The sequence below is a fragment of the Hemiscyllium ocellatum genome, chromosome 1 (genome assembly GCF_020745735.1).
Source record: "Hemiscyllium ocellatum isolate sHemOce1 chromosome 1, sHemOce1.pat.X.cur, whole genome shotgun sequence".
Taxonomy (NCBI): Eukaryota; Metazoa; Chordata; class Chondrichthyes; order Orectolobiformes; family Hemiscylliidae; genus Hemiscyllium; species Hemiscyllium ocellatum.
In genome coordinates, this window is record NC_083401.1 from 130,381,503 (window position 1) to 130,397,138 (window position 15,636).

General features: G+C 40.4%; 1 protein-coding gene across 3 annotated transcripts in view; it reads right to left on the minus strand.

The window, feature by feature from the left end:
• LOC132816400 (AF4/FMR2 family member 1-like) overlaps positions 1-15,636 on the minus strand; it is a 151,803-nt gene that overhangs the window by 51,252 nt on the left and 84,915 nt on the right. For all 3 annotated transcript variants that reach the window (XM_060825940.1, XM_060825931.1, XM_060825950.1), the window contains one exon: positions 8,852-8,896. In XM_060825940.1, the coding sequence (XP_060681923.1) occupies positions 8,852-8,896 (45 nt within the window). The remainder of the gene's footprint in view (positions 1-8,851; positions 8,897-15,636) is intronic.

Sequence of the window (15,636 nt, forward strand, 5' to 3'; positions counted from 1 at the left end):
CTGAGAAACATTTCAACATTTTCTAAGCAGTCAGTAAGTACTTCAGATGGTCAGTGTCAGCAACAGATGGACATTTTAAAAAAAACTGATTCCTAGGCTTCTGGGGCCGTGAAATGAATTCATACAGGGACCTGTGTTTTCACCATTTCACTTTCATGAAGCTCAGGTTACAAAAAAACACCTTTAGGCTGCTAATTATTGTACTTCATGAGCAAATACATAGCACTAATTTATTCAGCAAGCTGAAGAGAAGTTAAATGGTTAACAGCCTAAAACAAACTAGGTTTAGGTAAACTTCAGTTGGGGCAGAAACTGCTCCACTGAGCTGTTAATTTCCATGTTGACTGAACAAATACCTGCCATTTCCTGAAGTAGAATGTCCTTGTGCTGTTCAGAAAAGGAACAGTTCAGGTTTAAAAGCAAAAGACTCAAATCTATAATTTCCTTTCGACTGCGCTCTCTATTATGAATTATTGGCTGCTTCTCCATACCACTTCATCCCCTGAACAACACTTCTCTATCTTACCTAATGTGAAAACACACTTAATATTTGAAGCTATGTTTGCAAGAGAAAAAGGTCAGTCTACAATGCCTTTGCTTTTTGGATAAGCAGCAAAAAAAAAATGAAGGGCACTATTCTGGTTCAGGTAGGCGTAGATCTCGGGGTAGAGTTTGGCTGCAATGGCCATTCTCAACATTCTGCCAGCTTTTAAATTGATTATATGGTTAGGCTACAACTGATTTATTTACATAACCACCCACCTACCAATGTAACTAAGCAGCATAAAAAGGCTACTGTTCAGTTTTTTTACTGATGTTAAAGGAATTCGATAGATGTCAAACTGGTACACTAGTTTGCAAAAAGAAATCAATTAACTAAAGGAGCCATGTACTAAATTTAATTGACGAACAGTAATCAACTACTTCACAATTGTTTTAAAAAAATACAGAGGTGTTAATTAAAAGCAAAATACTGAAGATGCTGGAAATCTGAAATAAAAATAAAGTACTAGAGAAACTCAACAGGTCCAGCAACATCTCTGGAGACAACAGTAAATTCTTCAAATCCAATATGACTCTACCTTAACAGTTCTGAAGAGTCATATCAGACTTGAAACTTTATGGTGTCAAACACAAGTGTCTCCAACTTATTCTCTTTTTATTTAAGCAGTGTTAAGGCCTAGCACTGCCCGTGAGTATGAAAAACCTCATTTTATGAGTGAGTGCAAAGTTGCAATAAGCAATAACTCCTCACAATGGGCATGACTTAATCTGAAAGCAAGTGAATTTTTGGGAAAGGGTTCCAGTAGCATTGAATTAGTTAAAGCCAAACAGGATTGTGGGAAATTTGATTTCCACTGCATCAGATTTCAAATTCTTCTTCCTCAACCTTCTGCACAGGTTTGGCTGCTTTGAGCAAAACCCAGTAAAACTTCAATCTCTTATGTCACCCTTCAAACTGTGTGAATTCCACCGAGAACTGCTCCTCAAGCTGCACTACAGAGATTTTGCTGTTTTTAAAAGACATAAACATCAACAATTGAAGGTGGCGATTATTTTCATAGGAAAGGGAGCTAGGTTCGAGTGAGCAGGTGGATTTGACAAGCAGCAGTGCCCCTTTCCCAAGTCAATTTCTCCAACACCAGGGGCAACTGCTCATCTTGGGCTGTGCAAGTGTGCGAGAGTGAGAGTGTAAGCGTGTGTGTGTGTGTAAGTGAGCAAGTGAGTATAGCACCCTTGAAGACGTCACACCTGTCACTAACTCAGGGGTGCCTGGTTTATGACCAGCCACAAATGGAGAAGACTTATCTAGGAAGGTATATAGAGACACCCCGTCAGGAACCCCGTCATAATATCAGAGGGAGCCCAGTAACCTTTAAATGTCATCGGCCCAGACGCAGACAGTCTTAGAGTATGTATGGGACCTCACGTAGCTGAGAACACATCAAACCTGGGTGGAAGAAAGTCATCCATGACAGAGAGATTTTCTAAGACGACCACGAGGGGAGGGCGGCGAAGGAGAGCGTGAGAGAGAACGCACGAGCGAGAAAGACATTGTGTTGCTTTCTTCTGGGTTTCAACCCAATGTGGTAGAAAGCAAGTGGAAACACCTGTGCAGCTAACTGGTCAAGCATTTAAATATTTTTAATAAGCAGTGAAGATCTATTTTAATTAAGGATTCTGATTTTAAGAGTCAGTGCTCATATTTTCCGAACGGTCAGCAACTCGCCAAAGTTTATACACAGTTGAGTGGTTGGGAGCAGGGGGCAGGTGAAACTATCAGGTTTGAAAACCTTTGAGCGGTGAAACTGAACAGCTCAAGCCACAGCCAAGTTGGTGCTGCTCTCAAATCTCAAGTTTGTGTGCTCTTTACTCCTCTAACGGCGAAGAAAGCGGGGAGTTATGAATATAATCCTATGCAATAGGTAGGTCATTCAGCCCTTCAGCCTTTTCTGCCATTCCACAAGTTCATGACTGATCTGCTTGTGTTGTTACGATGACAAGAAGCCCCAAACACTGAGCATCTCTCGCCTTTTTAACCAAACAAATAAGCATTCTGGAACTGAATGCCAGAGAAAAAATACCTGCTGGTGGCTTGCTGGTAACATTCCTGTGCGAGACCAGTGGGATGTAAGGCCTGAAAGGGATCAAATAATCTTTGAATAGACAGGACTATGTTCTACTGTGACGACAAAAGTAATGAGGGGTTGACAACTTACTGCAGCTTGAGAGTTTCCCTTGGAAGAATGCACATGGGCAGTGGTTAAAAGGCCAACTTCAATTCCACTGCAATGTGCTAGCTGGACTAAATGTTTTTGTTTACGCAAGCCTGTCCGATCATTAGTGTACCGTGAAGGCCACAGTCAAAGAATAATTCCCAAGTCACCTGTGTTGCAGATAAAAACTCTTGGTGCTAGAAGTCAGCTAGCAAACAGCCAGACAAAAGGGAAATAAGACAACAAAAAGGCTCTCACCCTGAATGTTGACTGAAATTCAGTCAGTCAGTCAGTCAAAAGGAATCAAACTCAGAATATCAAATACAAAAAACTTTCACAATTCTTAGTTTTGCAAGCTGTTCAAACTGTCAACATTAACTGGCAATCGCTGGCATGGATAGGAAATTGGTTGAGTAGCAGGAAACAGAGTTGGAAAGAGCAAGTTCGAAAATTGGCAAGACGCGACTAGTGGTGTCCCACTGGAATCTATGCTAAAGCCTTAATTATTCACAATATTCACTAATGACTTGGATAATAGCACAAAAAGCTAACATGCAAATTTGCTGGCAACTCAGAACTGGCCAGCGTTGTGGACAGTGTTGATGACAGCATAAAATTACAAAAGGATATTGATAGATAGGGTGATCGGGCAAAGCAGCGGCAGATAGATTTTTATATGAGTGAGAGGTTATCAATTTTGAACCAAAAAGGAAAGATCAGGATATATTTTAAAAGTGCACAAACTGAAATACAGTGGATGCCCAATGAGATTTTGGGGGCTCATGTTCATAGCTCTTTAAATTGTCACAAACAGCTGCAGAAAATAGTCAAGGTGACGAATGGAATGCTGGCTTTCGTATCTAAAAGGACTAGAGTATAATGGTGCAGATATTATACTGTAGTTATACAAAACCCTAGTTAGACCCCACTTGACTGTGACTAGATCTGGGCACCATATCTTTGGAAGGTTACTTTGGCCCTGGAGGGAGTTCAATGCAGGTTATAAGGATGATAATGTTCAAGGGTTAGTTTGCAAGGAGAGATTAGATAAATCGGGCCTTTACTCAATAGGATTTAGAAGTTTAAGGAGAGGTCTAATAGAGGTATTCAGGAAATTAACAGGGAAAGACAAGGAAGATAAAGATAACCTATTTCCATTGGTTGAAGACTTTAAGGCTAGGGACATACTTTAACAATGAAGGCTAGGCCACTCAGGAGAGATGTTAGAAAGCACTTCTACTTGTGAAGAATAATGGAGGTTCTGAACACAGCATCAAGTTCAATTTGAGGAAATTTTAATTCTTAAAATTTAAATCTTAGAATAGGCATTTTTTTATTAAGCAAGGGTATCAAGCAATACAGGCTCAGGGGCTAGTGACAGGATAGTGGCCAGAAAGGGTGGCGCTGGAAAAGCACAGCAGGTCAGGCAGCATCAGAGTTGCAGGAGAATCAAAATTTTGGGAAAGGGTCTTCAAGGGCTTATGCCTGAAACGTCAACTCTCCTGCTCCTTGGACACTGCCTGAACTACTGTGCTGTTCCAGCGTCACACTTTTTGACTGTGATCTCCAGCATCTGCAGCCCTCACTTTCTCCCAGTGGCAGGTAAACTAAAGGAAAATCTTTAGTTATTTTACAAGTACATTATGGGTAAAAGTGATAACTAGAAAAAGAAAAGGGCCCACTTAGATAATGTATATGTGGAGCAGGAGCCATTCGAAGTAAATACTTTGTATCAGTGTTCACAAGTGAGGGGGGGGGGGGGTGAGGAATGATGTGGGTATAGAAATAAAGGGTGAAAGACTGACACATACTTCAAGAAATTAGCACAGACAGAGAGAAGCTGCAGGGTGCTCAAAGAGACTTAGAAGTAGATAAATCTCCAGGACCAGGACCATATGAAATTTATCCAAGTCTAATGAATGGGGGGGCTGGGGGGGGGGGGGGGGGGGGGGGGGGGTGGAGAAATAGCAGCGGTGGCAGCAGTAATTTTCAATTAATCTCTGGTCACAGGAGAGGTGCCAGAAAACTGGAGGACAACCAGCAACGCTTCCTTATTCAAAATGGGAGCAAGGGATAAACTAGGAAACTACAGGCCAATCAATCTAATCTCAATGGTGGGGAAACTACCTCAGCATTGCTTCTCTGGCAAGGACGAATCAAAGAACAGTCAGTACAGTTTTGTTAAGAGGAAGTCATGTCCGACCAACTTGATTGAATTTTTCAAAGAGGTGACCTGCACTATAGTTGAGGGTAATGCATGTGACATGATCTACTTGGGCTTCAGCGAAGTATGTCAAAAGGTGTTAGAAAAGGTGACAGCCCATGGCATCCAGGGAAATGTGGGCAATTGGGTCCAGAATTTGCTGAGTGACAGGGTGATAGTTGAGGACTGCTTTTTTTGTGACTAGAAACACGTGTCCAGTGGGGTTTCACAGGCATCAGTGTTGGGGCTTTTCTGTTTGTAGCACTTATATATGATTTAGACTTTAATGTCAAAGGGCTGATCACAGATGATATGAGAATTGGTAGCAAATAGTGAGGATAGCCTTAATGTGCAGTGAACATAGAAGGGCTGATTAGGGGAATGGAATTCAATCCAGGTAAGCACGAGGTGATACACTTCAACAGGAGAGAAAAAAAAAAGGAAGGGGAGTACCAGCACACTAATGGTCACCGGTCCCTTAAAGTAACAGGACAGATGGATACAGTGGATAAAAGGCAAATGAGACACTAGTGTTTATTAACTGAGGCATAGTGTTTAAGAGCAGGGATGTTACGCTGGGACTACATTAATAAAATTGTTCAGGCTTCAATATTGCATGGAGTTCTGGAATCCACATCATGGGAGAGATGGAAAGGTGATCTACCAGAATTTTGCCTGGGCTGCAGTGTTTTAGTTATGAAGGATTTCGTAGACTGGGGATGTTTTACTTGGCACAGAGATGAAGGGACATGATTGAGATATAGAAAATTATGATGGGCATATATAGGGGATAGGAGGGAACTATTTAGAGAAGATGTGAGGAAGATTTTTTGTTAATTCAGAGGGTGCTGGGAATCTGGAACTCTGTGTCCATTAAAAAGGTGGTAGAAACAGAAACTCTCATATGATGTAAGAAGTATTTAGACATGCACTTGCAATCCAAGACATACGTATGGGCCAAGTGCTTGAAAGTGAGATTAGAATAGTTAGGTGGTTGCTGTGACTGGTGCTGACTCAATTGGATGAAGGGCCTTTTTTTTTGTGTTGTGTTTTTTGTGTTACCTCGATAACCATAACCAATTGGGAACTTCATCTGGGGTCTGGTAAAGGCTTTTTAAAAAAATTCTACATTATTAATAACCTGTGAGAATCCTCGATTTTCCTGTCTAACAAGAATCTACTTCGGTCTTTAAAATATTCAACAACTGCACCTCCACTGCCTGAGACAGTGTTCCAAAGGCACAAAACACAAAAATTCTCATCTCCATCCTGAAAGGGTACTTCTAGTTTTAAAACAATAATTCTGGGTTGATCCATAACAGGAAACATCCTCTCCCCATCTACCCTTGTCAAGCCCATTCACAATCCCATACACTTCAATCAAGTCTGAGTGGACTTAATTCCAGTGAACACAAGCCTAACTCATCTTCAAAAGGCAACCTACTTGTTCCATCTATCAAACAAGTAAACCTCCTCTGAACCATTTTCAATGCATTTATATATTCCTTAAATAAAGGCACCAAAATTGTGTAGTTTGAGATGTAATTGCACCAGTGCCACACAATGACACATATAAGAGCAGCATAACATCCTTACGCTTATTTTCAACTCGTCTCAAAGTACAACTTCTCACGAGGATCCTTGCTTCTGTTCAGTGCCTGTATATTAACTTTGCATGCACCCAAACACCTCTGCACCTCAGTCACTCTAAGTAATACTTGGCATTTTTTTACCTCTTCCTTCCAAGGAGAGAACCTCAGGTTTTCCCATTTAATACTGCATCTGACAATTTTTTTCCATCTTTCCAGACCAATCTATATCCATTTGCCAACTTCCTTATGTACTCTGCACACACCTGTCTTGGTGTTACCTGTGAATTTAGCTCCTGTTGTTGCTGGATTGATCAGGAAACCCAGAAACAGGACGCTAATGCCATAGTTCAGTTGAAAAAGCATCAGCAAAGACCATACCAGCTGTCAATAAGTTCCCAACGCACTAATAGTTCTTGCAACATAAGTTCATAAAATTCCACCCAAGGTCTCATTTCACAAATAACCACTACTAGTGAAACAGCTTGGATGTGATGTGAGAAAGTGCTTCAAGAATGCACATTTTCTCATACTTAGATCATTTCATAGAAAGTTTCTGGCACGTGGCGAAGGAAGTTCCCACTTGCTATTCAAAGAAAGAATAGCTTTATATTTCATGGCAGCTGTCACCTTCTCAATGCTCCATAACCAAATTTTGCACCGAGACTCAAAATAGAAAATAAAGTGTTCCAATCCATTTCTATACAGCAAGTCCCCACAAATAGCAGTGAGATTGATGATTTGATAAATCTCTTCGGGTGATGCTGGCACAGATAAATATTGGCTAGGACACCAGGGAAATCTCCACTGCTCTTCTTTGAAATAGTGCTATGGGATCTTCTACAGCTGAGAAAGCAGACAGGGCCTCAAATAAATGGCACCTCCAATATTGTAACTTTCCCTTGATCTGACACCGTGTCGGTGAGAGTGTTTAAAGCGTGCCCAAATGTTTATTGAGAGTCTTGAACTCAATGCCTGACTCAGAGAGGAGGATGCTACCACTAAGCGAAGTCTGAGATGCAATGTGAGTTTAGGAGCTAGCTTGGCTCTCTGTGATTGGACGTTTCATCAATATTTACTGTCTGGGCTCATACGGGAAGAATTCCACTTAATGAGACACCACAGAGCAGCCAGGAATGGTTTCCTTACCAAAGTCTTTAGAAAAAGGGCAAGGGAGTGAAAATAGGTCTTAAAATATATTATCAAGTAAATGTAAACATAAAATTGACAAATTTTACTCAGCAGCAAGAGATTTCTGAAATATAGTAAAGGTGATTTCTTTAAACTACCTTCCACCAACTTCACATCAATAACATGCTCATGCTGACAACCATTAAAATAAATGAGTCACACTATGGCATCGATTGCGCCCGAGACTACCCCAAACAGTTGATCTTGCACAGCTTCTGCTTTGTCAACATCAGCAAAACCACAGCCATCAAAAAGGATTGTTAATCCCGTATCTACGGCAATTAGATGTACTGGCAATTCTGCCAGTTGCTTCCAGTGTTCCATGGTTAAAGGAGTTGCCAAGGACATTCATACTTGCATGGAGTTCTGCCCCAAAGACAATTCCCATCACTTGCCCACAGAGGTGAGCAAGCAGCCTAACAGAAATGGTGCCAGTTAATTACAGGTAAAAGCAACACAATTGTGGTACAAGTGGTTTGATCATTCAATCTCAGCACAATTGGGTTCAGTACAGTTTCCAAAGTAGCTTGCCGCTTCTGAACAAAGGTCATCAGCGATTTCAACAAAAAAATCCACCAAAATAAAACATTCTTTGCAATTTCTTGAAACAAAAACCATTGTGGTATTTAGTGCAAGCACTGTGAACTTGTAACTGCTGAAGCAAAAACAAAATTATCATTTGAAATGGTACAAGGCTGATCTAGGGGACTTTATTATTGTTTTTAAACCATGCTAGGTATTAGTCAAAGGGATACTTGGATCAACATAATGCAAATTCAGAAAGATATTTTTTGAACGATGACTTTTTACACATTGCTGGTGTATGTTAAGCTCATCAGTGCAGTTATTGCCAACATTTTCTGAACTGACTTTGTTGAAATGTTTTTGAGCATATTTAGAGTACCCTATTAGGTATCAAATACAAAAGTACACACAAGAATTTGTGATAGGATTTTAACAGGAACTTTACACGATTGAGAACTTTTAACAAAACATCGAAGCCAGAAGTGGAACATATACTACAACATTCTTTTAAGAGTTCTGAAAACATTAAAATTAATATGCATCCGTACAGTATCAAGTTACTCCTTATCTATAACAGCTGTAAAACTATTAAACCAATACAGCACTCAGTGTTTTAAAAAGCTTACTTTTAAGATTTCTTCAACGCAATTGGCTTCATTTGATAGTGTTTCCTGCGAGATAAAAAAAAAAGTATTCAGTGAAATACTGAAAGAAATACTCAAGTAGTAAGTCAAAACAGTTGCCAGAATGACAGTAAAATAAACCCCTTTCTGAAGAAGTGTCCGGTGAGGAATGTTGAATTTTTCGAAGCAACATAACTTTAATTGAATGCAAGCCAAAATGTGTTAAATAAAGCAACTGCATTACAACCTTAAGAATACAGGTGATTTAGAAACCCCACCAGCCTTTGTTTGGTTTTTAAAAATGAGATACTGCCAACTTTCAGATTGTAACAAAAAGTTGAATAGTGATTGAAATGGTAGCTTGTATCTTTTGCTGCACCTTTCAATTTGCCCTCATTGGTATAATTATCAGGGACAGTCCAAATTTCATTTCAATCTTAAGTACGCGATAAGCAGATTAATTCCTGTTTGTTCATTTGTCAGCCGACCATGTGCACTGTTTAAGTAATGACAGAAGAACTCACATTTGAGATTTGTATGGATTATTTCAAAAGAAAATAAACAGCATTAGACCCAGCTCCTAGGTTGTCAGTGGCGAGTCAAGCAGCTAACTGGTTCCTTTTGTGATCTAGTCAAGTAGTATTAACACTACGTCATTGGCAGAAATTTGAGTTGGAACAGGGTTAGACATCAGCTGCATGAGGGGAGCTAGGACCATGCAATAATTGGGACAAATATCTTCTCATGCAGATATTTCATCAGCACTTCCAAAGCTCTTTATTTCTGTTCACTCTCAAATATTTATTTCACAGACCAAACGTTTTACATAATAAAAACAGCTTTGTTACTTTTCCTGCTTTTATTTCAAATTTTTACCTGAGTCCAATTTCTTAATACAATCTAGAGGAAGCAGTTATTTAATCAACCAGCACTGAGGATAAAAGACTTCAAATTTAATTGAGCATTAGAGCCACACTAGCCCAGACATGCATTCTGAAATGCTGTTTCACAAACTATGCATCACTCTGTCTGAAAAATCACAACATATTGTACCATATACGTGCAAAGTGTCTTCTGAATGATAATATAATGTTAAATTTGCTACATATAACATGGTAAGCTATTTACCAATTCTTACTCTAATTAGCACAGCAAACAAATCCGAAAGTAGGAATTTTTCCATTTGTCAGATAGTAGTTAACAACCTTTTGAAAAAGCTTTTACTAAATAAACAGGCTTATCCCAGTTTAGCTTCATCTCAAGGGCACTAAAGCTAGAGGAGTTATTTTTGACCCGTGTAACAAACACACTGATAAAAACCATATTTGAAACCTTAATCCTGGACCCACTACATTCAAAACAACATTAAAGCATCAAAATGAATGACAGCAGAGGTAACTTCAGGAGTTGGAATTAGGAGATGAGGAGGCGATCAAAATTGTACAGATTTACCATTTACCAAAAGAATACAGTGGCCAGAAATGATTCATGTCCTTAACATGATGAAGGAATGAGATACAATAATTAGACGAGTCAGGCCAATCTGGAGGACAAAAAAAGTTTAAAGACACAGTAAAAGATAGAAGTACAGAAATCTGCTACAAATGCTTTGTATTTGCACTTTTGACAATTGCATAGAGTAAAATATGAACTCTTTGCCAAGGTTGGTCTGGGGGTGGGGGGTGTCTATAAATATTGTTTTGGTAAAATTTCAGTTCCAACAAATCATCAATGGTAAGGCACTTGGTACACACTTTCAGCCTCATGACAGTAATCCACTATACTCTTTCGATCCTGAGAGTACTACCAAGCTGTAATATTGCCCAGCACTCTGATGCTGCTTTTATAGAAGCAGTGTGTTATATAGAAGCATTTCCAATTAAAGTAACTCTATTCATCTGGACTCTGTGTTCACTTGGATGAGACTTCAGGGCAAATTCCATGGGGCTAGTAGTTACAGCAAGAATATTAGTCACATTACTCTGATAGTAGTGACCCTAGTTTCCATTCCTGGCTGTAGGACAATTACTGAAATTTGAGTAGGCTCCATAGAGGCTCTAATGATAGGACAGCCTTGTTATTGGCCTGAATGGATTATTGAGTATCCAATCTGCATGTGGCCAGAAGCAATTATAGGTTTAGGGTATTTTGCACTGCTACTGCTCAACATGCCTCTGTTGGAAAAAAGCACCTTAAAGAAAGTTTGCAGAGCACTACATCTGGAAAGACACTGGAAAAGATAAGGTCAAGCACCAAATCAAAGCTTTGCATAATTACCTAATGTTATCCATTTTCACATTATGCATGCATTTATTATTTGGCAAGTACAGTAACAAAACCTAAGTGGTTTTACTGTTCCAAAGTTGTTGTAAAAACTACTTCAGGCTACAACTGCACAAACTATATTAACAATACCGTCAAGTACTGCATTCATCCAGCAGCATTGAACTAGATGGTTTCAAAATGAGAACAGGAAGGCGACTGGATTGGCCCAGTATGGAAAAAGGAAGCTGGTCATATAATGACTTTCTGAAGACATGAGAGACAGATATAGACATACAGTAAGTGCACTGGTTACCTTAAAATCTAGCAGCTGATTCTGGAAATAACCGACAGTCATTTTATACGGTGACATTTACTTAAGGTCGAGTTATCTTGTTCTGGTCTTGACATAAAACAACATTAGGAAAGAATGGCAGGCAATTACTCTGCAGCTGGAAAATCCAGAGAGAGAAGTGCAGGCAGGCTCTGAGAAGCTACAAAACTCTGTTGGGAGTAATGCAACAAAAACAGCAGCATGACATCATTCACAAGTATATGGCACAGCAAGGATAGGAAGATTCTGGGAGTCTTGTTTACTCTCGGGTACAGTGCAATATTCCCAGCTCGAAACAAACAAGAACTAGGAGTAGACCATTCGGCCCCTTGATCCTGCTCTGCCAGTCACGATGATCACGGTCGCCCTGAAAGAGGCCTCAATTCCACTTTCCTGACAGCCCCCTGTAAATTTGCCAATCATGTCTAATTTAGCTTTGAATATATTCAGTGACCTAGCTTCTATTGCTCTCGGAGGAAGTGAAATCCACAGACTAATGATCCTTGGAGAAAATAAATCTCATTTCCAACTAAAATGAAGATATTTTGAACTGGTTCTCTAGTTCTAGATGTCCTCACAAGGGAAAACACATTTTCAACCCTTCAGGATCTTGTATGTTTCAATCAGATCATCTCCCATTCTTCTATGGTATAGGCTGAGAAGATTGTAGCTTTCATCATCCCAGGAATCAATCAATCTTCAGGGGAAAGTACTAGATTGGGGAAAGGCTAACTACAACAATATTAGGCACGTTGAGGAATTGAATGTGGACTGGGGACAGTTGATTGAGGGTAAAGTCCACATTTCTCATGTAGGACTACTTAAAGTCAGTTGAATACGGTTCAAAACCAGTATGTTCCTGTGAAAGAGAAGGATAAGGATGGCAAGATTCAGGAATCTTGGATAACAAGAGAAACACTGGAGCTTAGTCAAGTAAGAAAAGGAGGCATGCATGGGGTTTGGGAAACTGAAGACAGATACAGCCCTGGAAGAATATAAAAAAAGCAAAAGGACTTATGAGTTAGATGAGCTAATAGAGACCATGAAATGACTTTGGTAAACAGGATTAAAGAAAAACTGGATTTTATGGATATAAGGAGCAAGAGATTAGCAAGGGAAGGGATAGATTCACCCAAGGACAAAAAGATAGAATTTATGCATGGACGACACACAGATTGGGAGAAGCTACAGATAGTAAAGGAGGATTGCCAGACGATACACCAGGATATAGCTGTAGTGGAGACTGGGGTGGAGAAATGGCACTTTGAATTTAATCCAGACAAATATGAGGTGACACATTTTGGAAGGTCTAATGCAGGAAGGAAGCATACAGAAAATGGCAGAACCATTTGAAGCATTAACATAGAGGGATCTCAGCATTCAGGTCCAGAAGTTCCTAAAAGCGGCAACACAAGTGGATAAAAGCAGTCAAGATGGTGGATGGTATGGAGAAAGTGAGAACTGCAGGCATTGTATGGTATGCTTGTCTTCACTGGTCAAGGCACAGAATTAAAAATTGGAAAGTTAGGGCACATTTGGAATATTGTGTGCAGTTCTAGTTGTCACACTATAAGGAGGATGTGGTGGCTTTGGAGAAGGTACCGAAAATGTTTCCCAGGACGTTGTCTGGTTTGTAGGTTATGATGAGAGGAGATTATTTTCACTTGAACATTTGTGGTTGAAACGCATGGATAGTTGGGAGTCTTTTTCCCCAACATAAGTTTAAGGTAAAAAGGGGGTAAGTTTAAAGGAAATATGAGAGGCACTTTTTTTTTTATATAGAGGGTGCTGAGTGCCTAGAACGTGCTGGTAGAAGCAGATACAAAAGCAAGGTTTGACAGGCATGGTTTGATAGCCAATAAACTACATCAGCGAAGGAGGATTCAAAATGGACCAGTTCTGTATACATTCAACATTTACAGATTACTGATACAGAGTAGGTTTTGAATACTGGAAGGAATAACCAACTGGCTTTGGCACAACTTTTATTTTTGGTGTCAGGGGTGGGGGGGGGGGGTGTGTGTGTGAGAGAGTGCGCGAGATCAGTGCAGAAACAGAACCTTCGGTCCAACTTGCCTATGCCGAGCAGCAGGTGCCCTATATGAAAACCAGTCCTATTTGCCTGCTTTTGGCCCACATTCCCCAGTCTTTCCTATCCATGTAACTGTTGAAATGGTCTTTAACTATTGTAATGACTGCATCTACCACTTTCTCCGACCGTTCAATCCATATATGAACCACTCTGTTCTGTTAAAAAAAGGTTGCCCCTCAGGTCCTCTTTAAATCTTACTCCTTTCACTTTAAAATTATACACTCTTGTTCTGGGCTTGGAAAAAGGCCTTGGCTATTCATCTTATCTATGCCCCTCAATTTTATTAACCTCCATAAAGTCAGCCCTCAAGTACCTATGCTCCAGAGAAAGGAGTTCCAGCCTATCCTTATAATTCAAACCTTCCAAATCCAGTAACATTCGTTCTGGATGCATGCCTGGATTAGGAGGAGGTCATCAAAAGAATAATACTTACCTACTTTATGGACATACTCTCAAGATGTGGTATGGGGAGGGAATCTGCAAATGGAAGCAGACCTGCAATCTTAGACTCAGACCTGTACAGCACAGAAGGAGGCTGTGTTTGCATCAACCAAAGAACTGACTACTTGTAATCCATTTTGTTCTTTAAGTTTTGGTCAAAAATGAATTGTGGTAACAGGGACAATGCACAATAACCTGGAAAAAGGGGTAAAGGTGTACACATCACTGCCCTTATCCTGATGGAACCTGTGTGGAGCTGTATCAAGCTGCGTGTGGACCTTTAGTACACAAAACAACAAATGCCACCAGATACTGAGGTTCTACCTGTCCCTTATGTTGTGAAGGATGGATCTGCCCACATGAGAATGCTCCAAGTAGTTGGATTGTGCCAGATTACCTGTTCCTTCTGGAAAGTCTGTAAAGAAAAACCTGCATGAGCACAAGTCCATTAGACAGTGGTCAGCACATAAGGACCTAGGGACCTTCTTCTTAGGAGATTCCCCTGAGCAGACTTTCAGAGATTTGGCAGAATGCCTCCCAGACCTTTCAAACAATACAGAGATATCGTTTAGCTGGTAGCAAGAAGAACACGTGCTATTAGATCATAACTCCGATAAATCCCTCCACAGCCCCAGCTCAATGCTCAGTATTTGCACCCCTTTTCCAACAATAAATCTAGAGTGCTTCCCTCAGAATGCCTGTCAATTCCACAGATATTCTATATAACCTGGCTGTACCTTCCTACTGGAGGCTTGTTTTCTGGCCTGGTGACCAGGTATCAATTTGGTTAACGTGTCAAAAGAAGAGTCTGCATCAATATCTCTACATAGAGCCGCCACTGTTGAGGACTGGCAGAGCAACCTGCTCCCCTCCTCACTGGGATTTCTATGGGTTACAATCTACTCTCCAGCCTTACAACAAAGCCTTTCCTCGCATTTACAACACTGTGTACAGTTTTGGGCGTCACATTAGCAAAAGGATGTGGAGAGGGTGCAGAGAAGGTTTACCAAGATATTGCCTGGTATGGAGGGTGCTAGCTATGAAGAGTGGTTGAGTAGGTTAGGTTTATTTTCACAAAAAAGGAGATGGGGGGGGACCTGATTGAGTTTTACAAAATCATGAAGGGTATAGACAGGGTGGATAGAGATCAAGCTTTTTCCCAGGTGAAGGATTCAATAACGAGAGGTCATGCTTTCAAAGTGAGGTGGGAAATTTAAGGGGGATACACATGGTAAGTACTTCACACAGAAGGTGGTGGGCTTTTGGAACGTGTTGCCAGCAGAGCTGGTAGAGGCAGGCATGGTAGATTCATTGAAGATGCGTCTGGACAGATGCATGAGTAGGTAGGGAGCAGAGGGATACAAATGCTTAGGAATTGACCAACAGATTTAGACAGTACATTTGGATCGGCTCAGGCTTGGAGAGCCGAAGGGCCTGTTCCTGGGCTGTAAATTTTCTTTGTCCTATCCTTTTTGCACAGAGACTGCATGACCTAGCAAATATTTTGCATAATTTTTGTGTTTTATTTCAGTTGTTGAAATTTTTTAGAAAATTCATTCATGGAACGTGGCTCGCTGGGATAGCATTTGTTACCCATCACGAGTTGCCCTGAGAAAGTCGTTGTGAACCTCCCGCAGTCCATTTGATGGATAAGTGCTG